Source organism: Phacochoerus africanus, chromosome 12 (assembly GCF_016906955.1).
Source record: "Phacochoerus africanus isolate WHEZ1 chromosome 12, ROS_Pafr_v1, whole genome shotgun sequence".
In the NCBI taxonomy this organism is placed as follows: Eukaryota; Metazoa; Chordata; class Mammalia; order Artiodactyla; family Suidae; genus Phacochoerus; species Phacochoerus africanus.
The window spans coordinates 16,945,980-16,959,350 of NC_062555.1; the positions used below are offsets into that span (position 1 = coordinate 16,945,980).

The 13,371-nt window shown below is 42.3% G+C and overlaps 1 protein-coding gene across 6 annotated transcripts in view; it reads left to right on the plus strand.

The window, feature by feature from the left end:
- MIA3 (MIA SH3 domain ER export factor 3) overlaps positions 1 to 13,371 on the plus strand; it is a 50,230-nt gene that overhangs the window by 29,667 nt on the left and 7,192 nt on the right. For all 6 annotated transcript variants that reach the window (XM_047755578.1, XM_047755575.1, XM_047755576.1 and 3 more), the window contains 12 exons: positions 891 to 1,022; positions 3,676 to 3,697; positions 4,346 to 4,434; positions 4,689 to 4,766; positions 4,852 to 4,962; positions 5,991 to 6,062; positions 6,237 to 6,341; positions 7,000 to 7,122; positions 7,225 to 7,336; positions 8,466 to 8,521; positions 8,885 to 8,975; positions 9,092 to 9,230. In XM_047755578.1, the coding sequence (XP_047611534.1) occupies positions 891 to 1,022; positions 3,676 to 3,697; positions 4,346 to 4,434; positions 4,689 to 4,766; positions 4,852 to 4,962; positions 5,991 to 6,062; positions 6,237 to 6,341; positions 7,000 to 7,122; positions 7,225 to 7,336; positions 8,466 to 8,521; positions 8,885 to 8,975; positions 9,092 to 9,230 (1,130 nt within the window). The remainder of the gene's footprint in view (positions 1 to 890; positions 1,023 to 3,675; positions 3,698 to 4,345; positions 4,435 to 4,688; positions 4,767 to 4,851; positions 4,963 to 5,990; positions 6,063 to 6,236; positions 6,342 to 6,999; positions 7,123 to 7,224; positions 7,337 to 8,465; positions 8,522 to 8,884; positions 8,976 to 9,091; positions 9,231 to 13,371) is intronic.

Consider the following 13,371-nt stretch of genomic DNA (forward strand, 5'->3'; position numbering starts at 1 on the left):
TGGCGGGGCGAGGGAGAGATGGAGTGTCAGGCCCCGGGCGGGCAGGACGTTGCGGTGCTGTGTAGGAGATGGTGGCGGCGGGGTGTGTATGTGAGAAGGTCTTGTCGCATGTTCTTTTTTTTTTTGAGTACTTAGGATGTGCCGGGTATCGTGTTGCTTTCTGATACACAGTCATGATCGAATCAAGCGAGCTTCACATCCCTACGGGTTCTTTTCACTTGGCCCTCAGCACCGTTGGGGGATGGGCCAGTATGCTGGTTAACTTGTAGAGGCAGTGAAAACAGTGTAGAAGCAAGACAGGTGTTTAATGCCCTGTCCTCGAGGAAACGCTTAAAATCAAAACAGAGTTTATAGGAGACGGTTAAATTCAGAGCGGTCTGCCTAGACCAGTTATCAGGAACTGTTGGAACTTTCTCACCATTTGTTTTTATGTAAGTACAAACAAACAAGACGTCACGTCTTAGAGGGAAACTGTGTTGTTCATTATCACTTTAGTTTTATTTGCAGCCATAAAGTGTCTATACCGTGTTTTCATTTTTTTTTTTGTTTTGTTTTACGTGGCCCCATTGAGGCATAAAAATCAACTAAAAGGAACGTGTGACCCAGAGGGATTCTAGTCGTGCGTTGGACGACAGGATGTGGTGGGGCCTGTTACAAAATGGAAGTATATGCTCACCTTAAAGACAAAGTTTATAATGTTTAAAAATACTTTAGGTCGAACAAGAAATATGAAGCCTTATTCTCTGTTTATTGAAGCCATGGAAACTTCTGAAGAAGTTTGAGGGCCTAGTTACTGATGGCGATAGATCGACTTCTGTGGATGAGTCTCAGTGATGGCTGGTTGTAAATTTCTTGCAGGTTTCCCACTATTTCTGATATCTCTCTTTCAGCTGGTTGCTACCCTGCCTGATGATGTTCAGCCTGGGCCTGATTTTTACGGACTACCGTGGAAGCCTGTACTTATCACTGCCTTTTTAGGAATTGTTTCATTTGCCATTTTCTTCTGGAGAACCATTCTTGTTGTGAGTAAATTAAATTATCTTGTACCTTTAGACCGATACATACAGGAACATTTTATAATCACTAGCTGTTTTGTTTCTTTTTTAGTTACCAACTTGAATACAAATTAACATTTATAATCCAAGCTAACATATTGGAAAATAATTCAGTGTAATCTCTGTTGGTAAAGACTTAGGTGAAAAGACAACATGGGTATAATCTCAATGAGAAAACTTCAATTTATAGATCAGAAGCTTTAAAAATGTTCATGTCCTTTTATGGAGTGTAATACCATGTCTAGTAATCTATCCAAAAGAAATTAGCAATCATGCATTAAAGATTTGTACTGGGTGTTAAAAATGGAATAGTATTTGTTAGAGTGAAAACAGAACCTAAATGAGCCATAGTAAGGGAGTTAATTAGTATGCTAAAGTCAAATAATGAGATATTAGGCAGCTCTTAAAATGTATGTATTGGGGCAAAGACATTGGGGCACAGAAAATGCTCACAGCTCAATGTTAAGTGGAAGGAAGCAGAAACCGAGACTTTGGAGCGTATGTTATATAAACACATAGATACACAGAAAAAAAATGCTGCAAATGGGAAAAATACTTAGTAGGAAAAGAGGTAATTTTTTAGTCATTTTACTAATATATATCTTATATATATATTAAAAATATATTTTCGAATTTGATCATGTGCTGATGTATTCAGAAAATACCTTTCTATTTGAAAATACAGCTTAAGTAGTCTCCCAAATTTTTATTCCTTAGAGTCTTCCTGTGCACAATTGGTCTTTGATGCTTATACATGTATGTGTTCTTAATACGTATACAGACTTACGGTTTGTCTCGTTGTCTTCTAACGTAATTGGAGGGGGAGTTATTCTTTGTAGGTGAGCTTTGCAGATGACAAGCTTTCAGTTTCAGTTGAAACTTAGCAGTTAAAGTGGCCAAAAGTACAGGATGCGTATCTTTCTAAAATTTGAGTATACTAATTTCTTAATTGGATCAGACGTTGTTATTAAAGCTTTCTCTCCTCAAACAAGTGATTATAAAGTCCCTTAAAAAAAAGGTCTTTTTGCCTGGATTCTTGTGAAGCCTCCTTTAAACCTCATGGAGATTTTCCTCAGATGGAAGGGGAAAGAATAGAAAGTGTGAACAAAAGGGGGAAAGTCAAAAATATTTCCTTTTTATGGACTCGGCAATAGCCGCACCCCTGAGCAAGGCCAGGGATCAAACGCACATCCTCATGGATGGACTCTATGTTGGGTTCTTAACCTGCGAGCCACAATGGGAATTCTGCAGAAGTGCTTTCAGTTTCCCAGTCTTGTTTCTCCCGTCTCACAAATCCGCCCAGTTTAGCTTTTTGCAAGGTCACATTGGCTTTGTGTTCTGACTCCTTCTGCCCACAGTCTCCGCATTTGCACCCTCGCTCCCTGTGCTCATTGATGCTTCTCGCTTCTTCCCGCTTTCTCTTGCCTGTTGATTTGGGTGAAAGGAGGATAAAGGAAGCTTCCTCTCTTATTAAGCAAGGCTGTGACATAAGAGAAGTTGTCATTTATTTCCATGTTGGAATGCTGAATGCATTTTCCTGTAACAGCATCATTAAAAACAGTGTTAGATACAGTGATAATTTGTGATATCATGGATGATTTGCAGACTGATCTGAGCATCACATCACTGCTTTCACATTTGACAAGGGAAATAAGTGCTGGGTTACAAAGCGTTTGTAACACTTTTTAAAAACTCGAGTGTGGCTTGGGTTTTATTATCCTGTAGTTCAGTGCTGTCTCTAGGAGATGATTTAGACAATGTTAGCTGTTATTTCTCTTGTTGCATGTGCATTTTCCTCTAGCAGTCTTTTTTTCCCTTTTAGATTTGTGACTGCTATTTTTAGGGGCTTGGGAAAAGCAAAAGATCTGGTTCACTAGATTTCTGAATTCGGCCAGTAACCGACTTTGAATAGGATTTTGTAGATGTTTTCTGATGAAAGAGGTATACCTGAGTGTGATGATATGCTTTTAATTTTGTTTCCTTTAAGTATTTTTCAGTTATCACTGTTTCTAGATCTTATTCTGGCTGTTTGAGATTTTTAAATAAATGATTTTGGATAAATGAAGCATTAGTGTTTAATATGAAAATATTATTCCATTTCATTTTTAAAATTTTTGACAAATAACATCTTAGTGTTAAGTGTACAAATTAATGATTAGATATCTGTATATATTGCAAAATGATTGCCACAATGAGTCTAATTAACAGCTGTCACCATACATAGTTATAAGATTTTTTTTTCCCCTTGTGATGAGAATTTTTAAGATCTGCTCTCTTAGCAGCTTTCAAATATGTAATAATCCCTTCCTATTATGGAAGTTAAGTACCCATTTAGTAAGATCGGTGCTCATTTTAAAGATACATGAACATATCCTTAGTTGCAAAAATAAGGTATTTACCTTAGTACTTTTATCTATCAGAAACTATAAATGAAGTATCACTATAAATTAAATTTGAAAGGCTTTTTAGGCTTTTTGTATGTTTTAATCTTATGGATCTGTATCATCAAACCATCATTACATTTTCATTTGGTTATGATTTGACTTTTGGGTTAGGAACTATAATATTTTCATTAATAAGATGTCTTGACATCAAGTTTAATTTTATGTCTCTCTTTTAGGTAAAGAATAGAGTATATCAAGGTAAGTCTTCAGGCTTATTTTGTTACTTGTCCCCTTCTCTCGGTGTTGGCATTTGATAGGAGTTTTCTGTGAGCTGAAGGTGGATGCAGTGACTTCCAGCGTCTGACTGACTTAATAGCTCCTGAGGCGGAACACGTTGTGGGAGCAGGGAGAGGACGGGGTTCCGGCAGATTGACTTTGAATGTTGATATTGATGTAGTTCGTTCCCTGGGAACAATGTTCCTGCTTGTTCAATACAGTGCATATTTATGTAAGTGGATCGTTTGAGGAACAGAGACAGAAGTCAGGATGCTTGCATTTTCTGTCCTTTCTGTTGACAAATGACATATTTGAAGTGATCACATTTCTAAGCAAGGCAGTCATGAAGGGAACAATAGCAAAGCTAAAGCATTTTACTCAGGTATTTCCTATCTTTGAAATAAATTTAAATTGGAATTTCATTGAAATAAGGGTTCTTATTGTATGTTTCTTAAATTTTAATATTTTTACAGCCTAATTTCTATGAACCATAGATTGCTGTTTAAAGGCATAATCATTATGCTAAGTTCATTTCCATCTTGGTCCCAGATAGCGTGGCCTTGCTGCTAATACATTGGGTCATTCATTTTTTAGTGATCATGATAATTTTATGGATTTCCCCCTTTTTAGTTACTGAACAGCAAATTTCTGAGAAGTTGAAGAATATTATGAAAGAAAACGCAGAACTTGTACAAAAATTGTCAAGTTACGAACAGAAGGTATTAATTATTCTTTTAGCTTTTTCCCCATGGTTACAAACTTGAATTATTTCCTCCTTTTGTATAATTCAGTTATTATGGTATTTTTAAATCATATTTTAAGATCTCATTATGTCCCACAAACCATCCAAAGATAAGAGCAGTCGTCACGTGTAAAGTACTGCTTTCTTCTCTGAGGAATCTCCTACTTGGAGATAAGTTTTGATAGCATTATAATTTGTATTTCTAAATTCTGGATGCTTTATTACATATAGATCAAGGAATCAAAGAAGCATGTTCAAGAAACCAAGAAACAAAACATGATTCTCTCTGATGAAGCAGTTAAATTTAAGGTAAAAATCCCTTCTCTTTTTGAGGTTACGTTCTAAAAATAAAAGAAAAATAATGAATAGTTATTATCAGTACTTTTTTTTGTAGGATAAAATCAAGAATCTGGAAGAAACTAATGAAACTCTGGGTGACACAGCTAAAAGTTTGCGTGCTCTGTTAGAATCTGAGCGAGAACAGAATGCCAAGAATCAGGACTTGGTAAGAGTTTTGCTGTTGTGTCTTTTACTGTAATTTGGCTTTTGAACTATTTTGTGGGTTGGCTGAGTTGAACTCTGCATTTGCCCATGCTGTAACTAGACTGATACTGTGAGTCAGGGAAGTTGAACCTACTTCTATGCATTTCTGTAGAATTTTCAATGCCAGTACTCCAGGTAATTATTTGTATGGGCCTGGAAAGTATTTTTGTCCTCAGTCCTAGGTAATTTTCTTATTGCTTGGCTCTGCTCTCCAAAACATGATGAAGAGCAACTAAGAAATAGTTGCTCCTTTGAGTGTCTTGGCACTTTGTTTTGATTTACGTTGCATGGTTGTTTTCTGAAAATAAATTTTAAATGCCAGAACAGTTTCCTAATCACCTGAAAGTGGCAAAGGTGGTAGGATGGGTTCCCGTATACTGCATCTCCAGTTGGGCTTGATGGCCCAGCTGAGGTTGTGTTTGCCAGGTTTCTCTGCCGTAAAGTCACCCTTTCATGCTTTCCACACTGCACTCTGGAGGGAAGGGCCTGTGCACAGTCTGCAGTTGCAGAGTGAAGGGCTTTGCTCCATCTTCTTGGCAAGGCAGACCATCTGCATAAATTTGGGGAATTTTGTATGTGAGGTTTGGGTCCCCCCCCCCCCCAGTCCAGCCGTGTTTAATTTAGCAAGAGAATAAGTGATCTTGGGATTTTTTTCTGTACCACTAGGGAAAATCATTGTTTTGATCTGGTTTACTTGCTTTTTTTTTTTTTTTTTCATTTTTTTGCTTTGTTCTTTTGGTCTGGTCAAATACCACATTATCTCATAACTAGGAAAGTTGTGGATGGTATGAAATATTTGTCTTTGTTCTCTTTCCTCATGTCTTTTACATTGTTGACTTTTCTCTCTAGGCCACAACTGGATCATCTGCTTCTGCCTGATATCTAGGCGGTGCTGGGATGTGCTCTGTTCATGTTGCTTCTTTTTATCCTGTATCCTAGTGTTCCTGCTGAAATCCTCACACGTGTTTGTGTCCTTTCTCCCCCTGTCAGATATCAGAAAACAAGAAGTCTATTGAGAAGTTAAAGGATGTTATTTCAGTGAATGCTTCAGAATTTTCAGAGGTAAAGCTCTCTACAGTTCCTGCAAGATGTTAATATGATGTCTTTGTTTTGTTGAGGAGTAAACATTTGCTATGTCTAGAAAATGGAAATGAAACCGTATGATATCACATTGGAAAATGTAATTTTTTGTGTTTTCCTTGGAATTACTGCACTAATAGGAGTGTTTTGCATTAGGTTCAAATTGCCCTCAATGAAGCTAAACTCAGTGAAGAAAAGGTGAAGTCTGAATGCCATCGGGTTCAGGAAGAAAATGCAAGACTTAAAAAGAAGAAAGAGCAGGTAGAGAAAGTTAACATCGTAGGTTATGTAAACTAGAAAACCAGAAATCATTACCTCCTAATTATCTTTGCTCAGATGTTTTTAAGAAAATGAAGTCTGTGTGCAGGGCTCTGTTTTTAGCGGGGCAGAGCTTATACTGTGCTCCCCAAGTCGAGTACCCGTGCGCGTTTGCCCTCTGCCCTGGGTTTTCTGTTCTGCTCTGCGGTTCCCTGTAGCTTGCGGAATGTCTGGTCCTTGTCTCACCCAGCACCAGCCAGTTAACTTGTATAGCCTCAGGGGGGGTGATGGATTTGCTTCTTAGACCAGAGACTTGGTTCTCGAGTACCCTCCCTTGGGCAGTTACTGCTTCTCTGACCAAGGCCAGGTTACATGATCTGGGGTCTGGATGTGGTGGGCAGTGAGCTGTGTCCTTCCGTTCCTACTAGAAGTGAATTATTCCACCTGGCTGCAGTGTTCTGAAAGATCAACATCCTTGACAGCTTTTATGTTGTCCCTGAACTTCTGAGGGTTGGAGCCCCTTTCCCCTCTCCCTTAGCCAAGGCCACAGCCCGGAGTGTGGGGCCAGAGGGGAGTGTGGCTCCCAGCTCGAGGTCTCATTCCTAATGCCTCCAGTGCAAAAGCCGTAACCTCAGGAAATTCGTGTGCTTTAACTTTTCAGCTGCAGGAAGAAATCAAAGACTGGAGTAAGGCACATGCCGAGCTCAGTGAACAAATCAGATCATTTGAGAGGGCGCAGCAAGATTTGGAAGTAGCTCTTACTCACAAAGATGATAATGTTAACGTGAGTTCATTCTCTTGAATGCATGCTTAATTCTCACAAATTGTTATGGAATCTACTTAATTGAAATGGAGAAGCTCTAACATCCTATTGCTTCTTTTCTAGGCTTTGACTAATTGCATTACGCAGTTGAACTGCTTAGACTGTGAGTCTGAATCTGAGGGTCAGAACCAAGGAGGAAATGAATCCGATGAATTAGCCAATGGAGAAGCGGGAGGTAAGATTGGGTTCAGGAGACTGGACCCCTTTTTGCCTCTTTGTCTTTAAGAACCCTGGTGCTTTTTTCAGCTGACCGAATTTCCTCTTAGGGGTAGAGCTGTAAGTGCCTGTTGCTAAATCTCTACAGTCGGCCTCTAAATCTGGGGTTCACATCTGCAGATTCAGCCAGCTGCAGATCAAACACAAAAAACTCCAGAAAGTCCCCAAAAGGAAACCTTGGGTTTGATGCTTGCTGACAAGCTGTTTGCATAGATTTACATTTGTTTAAGGTATTACAAGTGGCCCAGAGATGAAGGATACGGGCGGGTGTGTGTGCGTCCTATGCAGATGCTGTGCCATTCTGTCTGGGGGACTCAAGCATCCATGGATTGGGGTGTCCTGTGGGGGTGGGGGTGGGGGTCCTGGAACCAGTCTCTCGGGGATGTGGAGGGCCAAATGACCACATCCGCTGTGTGGCGGGCAGAGGTGACTTGATGGGTTATGGTGCGGCAGGAGGCACACCGGGAACACCGACGTGCCTTTTCCATTGCGCCCAGAGCGAGGGGCGTGCGCTGGAGCCGATGCCGCCACCCCCTGAGCGCTCTTCAGTGGAAGAAACGTGTTTCTCCACGTCATGCTCAGCCTCTCTGTGGCTGTGCTTTTAGGGCCCACAGCCAGTTTGAACAGGACCGAGGGGTGGGGCATAAGCTCAGTAAGCGGTGAGAGTGGAGGCTGAAAGTAACGAGTTTACCTGGGAGGGACGTGTTTCTAGGTGTCGTGTCCCCGGGAGGAGATGGCGCACAGGGTTGGGGTAGTGAGCCACTCCTGGGAGCACATGCGGGCGAGCAGAGCAGTGAGTCTTTGCAAAGAAGCTGTTTGACTTGGGACAGGTAGATGAGAGAGAAGGAGCTTTACAGGGCATAGCCCTTCTGCTCAGGAACAGCAGGGATAATGTTTTTATTGTAGAAACTGGGAATTCATTGTTCTCAACCTCAGTTGGCAATTCTCGTACCAACAGCCCAGTCTGTTCTTTTGGTTAGTTTTTTCTTTGAATATTTGAACATGATAATTGTTTAGTGTGGGGAAATCAAGAAAATAGAGTTACAGAGCAAGGGAAGAGACAGCAATGGAATGCTTTTGTTTTCTAGGTGACCGGACTGAGAAGATGAAAAGTCAGATTAAGCAGATGATGGACGTTTCTCGGGTATAATCCTTTTTGTAGAGAACCTTAAGTGTCTGTAAATTCTTACTGTGCCTCACTTTTTGTTGTTGTTGTTGTTGCTATTTCTTGGGCCGCTCCCGCGGCATATGGAGGTTCCCAGGCTAGGGGTCGAATCGGAGTTGTAGCCACCGGCCTACGCCAGAGCCACAGCAATGTGGGATCTGAGCCGCGTCTGCGACCTACACCACAGCTCACGGCAATGCCGGACCGTTAACCCACTGAGCAAGGGCAGGGACCGAACCTGCAACCTCATGGTTCCTAGTCGGATTCGTTAACCACTGCGCCACGACGGGAACTCCAGTGTGCCTCACTTTTAAGAATGCTTCTCTCTTCTGCAATTTTTAGACACAAACTGCAATATCGGTAGTCGAAGAGGATCTAAAACTTTTACAATGTAAACTTAGAGCCTCGATGTCCGCTAAATGTACGCTGGAAGGTAGGTTGCCTTGGGAAAGATGCAGACTGGCCTCCTGTTCCCACGTTTCTCAGCCCTCCCCAGGTTCTCAAGCTCTTGTGCACACACACAAAGCCCAGCTGTTTTATCCCTTACAGACCAAGTGAAGAAATTAGAAGAGGATTGCGGTTCACTGCAGGCGAGCAAAGCCACGCTAGAAGAGGAGTGCAAAACACTGAGGCAGAAAGTGGAGATCCTGAATGAGCTCTATCAGCAGAAGGAGATGGCTCTGCAAAAGTAAGATTGTCTTGGTTCGTCGTTAACAGTATTGTCACCTAACTATAAATATGTGCACTGCTGTGGATAATTTCGCCTTTTTAAAGAATTGTTTATAGTTTGTTCCATCTGGGAGTATAGATTTGTCTTTCTTCCTTTCTACCGTCTTTCCTGTAAGTTGCACTTTTTTCCCATTATAACCAGTTGTCAGAAATGGTTGCCTGTGATTTATTGGGTAGTGGTTACAGGTGCTAAGAGATGCTGCTCTGAACGAGCCACACCCTTCTCGGCCCGCAACTCAGACCACTTTTCTTCTGTTCTTGTCGGTGACATCATTCTGATTTGTATTTGTTCTACTAGTTCTTAATATGGCCTTTAAAAATCCCTAGTGATTTGTGTGGCATGATTTTTGTAGAATAACTGCTTCAAAAGGAGTATTTAGTTATTGACAGTATCATAACTTTGGGGCTTCCAAATATTCAGGCTAAACATTATGTAATTGTGGGAGTTTTGAATATAGAAATGTCGGAGTTCCCATCGTGGTGCAGTGGTTAACGAATCCGACTAGGAACCATGAGGTTGCAGGTTCGGTCCCTGCCCTTGCTCAGTGGGTTAACGATCTGGCGTTGCTGTGAGCTGTGGTGTAGGTTGCAGACACGGCTCGGATCCTGTGTTGCTGTGGCTCTGGTGTAGGCTGGTGGCTACAGCTCCGATTCGACCCCTAGCCTGGGGACCTCCATATGCTGCAGGAGCGGCCCAAGAAATGGCAAAAAAAAAACAAAAAAAAAAACTGAATATAGAAATGTCTATCTGGTGGGCTATTAATCTTTTGAAATACACATCTCAGATGTGGAGCTTATCTTTTGAAAGGTGTACTTTTTTTTTTGGTCTTTTTAGGGCTGTATCTGTGGCATACGGAAGTTCCCAGGCTAGGGGTCTAATCGGAGCTTTGGTGCCAGTCTACACCACAGCCACAGCAACTCGGGATCCGAGCCGTGTCTGGCTTCTGTGCCGAAACTCACAGCAACACTGGATCCTTAACCCACTGAGCAAGGCCAGGGGTTGAACCTGTGTCCTCATGGATGCTCAGATTCATTTCCACTGAGCCACAAAGGGAACTCCTTGAAAGATGTACTTTTGTACTTGTTTTAAATTTTCTTCTCCATGGAAATACCTGAATTCTCTAAAATAGGGTGTTGGTGGCAGTTGCTGTCTGTTTGCTCCTGTACTTCACTCTTTGGCATTTACCGCAGCCTGTGAGAAGGCTTATTTTTCTAATAAGCAAATCTAATCATCTTCACATGTTTAGGTTGTTATTGCTAGATGTCTTTAAACTTTAAAACCATAGCACTAACTTTCTCTCTCATTCTTTGCTCGCCAAGAAATCAGTTTAGATTTTCCAATTTTCATTCAGGCCGGCTCTGAATATCCTGCTGGCTTCAGAGACGTATTTCTCATCTCTATTGATTATTTTTTGAAGAGCCGCTTCTCGGCCACCAGCCATCGTCTGAATTACCTAAGCGACATCGTTGTTCTTTCTGATTGTCAGTGTGGTGTTATTTTACTCAGTCCCTCCTCCATCCACTCCGTCACCCCCTCAGGGCACACTCTGACCTCCATCCCCAGAGCCACTGTAATCGTCTTTCTGCCAGCCTTTGATGCACCACCTCTGCCGTTTCTCTTTCTTGTACCTCCTCTTCCAAACTCTGCAGATGCTAGAGCGAACTTTCTAAAACATGAGTCCTTTTATAGCATCGTGTGGTTAAAGTCTGTCAAAGAGGCTCCATGCCCTTCAGGGTCAATTTTGGACTCTTCGGCAGGCGTGTGGGGCGCCGTGCCCCAGCTGTGCCGCTGTCACTCCAGGTGCGCTGCCTGCGGCTCCCACTGATGCCGCCTGACCTGCAGCCTGATCTGACTGCAGCTCCTTCCTGCCGCTCTTATGGACGCTGCTCCTTCTGCAGGAAAAATGTCCTCTTACGTCATTTCCACCTGGCAGTCTCCTGCCCACTCAAATGTTTATGTTCCTTGAAACCTGTCCTCGGGTGAGGTGTGACCTAAATAGGTGAGTACTCATTTTTCCTTACGCTGTAATTCCTACACATATAAATCTGCATATTGATATTTGCCTACTGATTGATGGCCTCTTCTGTGTTCCTTTTTCTCTTCCTTCTTCCTGTCTTTTGGGTTGTGTGGATGTTTCTAGTAATTCTGCTTTTCCCCTGGTTGGGCTTGGTAGTTGCTAGTAGCTTTACTTGTCTTCACATAATTATCCTAAAGACGACAGCATATGCATCCTGGACTTACTCAGTTAATAGACTTACCACTTTCTGGGTTTTAACTCCCTCCTTGCTTAGATGCATGTGCATTTTCACTCTCTAAATACTTAAACTTAATTGCCTACCAGAGCGTGTTCCAGCCGGTGTTCATTTCATGGGCGCACAGATTTGAGCCTCATCTTGTTGCCCTTAGCTTTATTGAGCCTGCAGATCCTGCGCTTTTTACAAATTGAAAGTCTGTGGCAACCCTGTGTCAAGCAGTCCCTTGGCACTATTTTTCCAACAGCATTTACTCACTTCATGTCTCTGTGTCACATTTAGCTTTATTAGCTGATCTGTGGTCAGGGATCCTGAGTGTTACTCTTGGGACCCACTGAAGCTCAGACAGTAAAGCATATGTTTGCAGGAAAGCGGTCTGTAGCTAAGGCGTGTACATGGGTTTTCAAATATAATGCTATTATTGCAGGAGAGGGCAGACGTAACTCTCCTATGTGCGGGGAGACCAGACCATTCCTGTGGCTCACTTCCTCTGCGAGCTTCATCGTGGCGTTTGGGCAGGAGCGGCAGTTCCTCCGTGCTCTGCCTGTAGCTCCTGTGTGTCTTCATTCTCCCCCCGCACCTTCCGTCTTGCTTCCGGTTGGGATCCCCTCCGTTCTTCTTGAAGAATATCCTTCACTGACACATTTGATCAGTTTATCTTTGTGTGAAAGTGTCTTTGTTTTGACTTCTTTGTTTATGTCTTTTTGCCATTTCTTGGGCCGCTCCCGCAGCATATGGAGGTTCCCAGGCTAGGGGTCGAATCGGAGCTGTAGCCACCGGCCTACGCCAGAACCATAGCAACGTGGGACCTGAGCCTCGTCTGCAACCTACACCACAGCTCACGGCAATGCCAGATCCTTAACCCACTGAGCAAGGCCAGGGATCGAACCCAAAACCTCATGGTTCCTAGTCGGATTCCTTAACCACTGAGCCACGACGGAAACTCCTGACTTCTTTGTTTATGGATCTTTGGGCAGCTCTGGGGTTTTTGTGGTTATTTAATTCAGGTACTTTCAAGAGTCACCTTCTGGTTTGAGATATACTTTAGGGAAGCCAGTATCCCTCTTATTTTCCCTATTCTCACTCTGCTTTTTGCTGTCATTAATCATTCTTTTTGGGCTTTTATTAGGGGTTTTATTAGGCGGGGCCCAGGTGGGTGTTTTTGTCTCTTTCTCTTCTCTTCCCTTCTGTCTCCCTGTCTCTGCATATTCTGTGCTGTGTGGGGCCATCAGCAGCTCCTGAATTTTTGGGTCTTTCTCCATATATTGATTCTGCCTCCTCCTTTCTTCTTCTGAGATTCTATTTAAATCTTTATCATTATTATTATTATTATTTCCCCTCTGTCTCCTACACTCTTATTTGTATTTGCTTCATTCTGGGTGGTTTTATTTCTGACCCATCTTCCAGACTGCTGAAATCTCACTTCAGTTATCAAATCTGCTACTGAAATCATTCATTGAGTTCCGAATTTCATTTACTATGTTTCAGTCTTACACTTTTTCTTTTTTTTTGGTCTTTTTAGGTCCACACTCACAGCATATGGAGGCTCCCATGCTAGGGGGTCCAATTGGAGCTGTAGCCACCTGCCTACACCAGGAGCCACAGCAACGCCAGAGCCGAGTCATGTCTGTGAGCTACACCACAGCTCACAGCAACACCGAATCCTTAATCCATAGACATTGCCAATTCTAAGATTTTTATCTTTCCTTGATCACAATTCCATTGAAATAGGTAGCAGGCTTTCCATACCTGAAACGTGGAAGTGGGGGTTCCCATCGTGGCTCAGTGGAAGCGAACCTGACTACCATCCATGAGGATGCAGGTTCGATCCCTGGCCTCATTTAGTA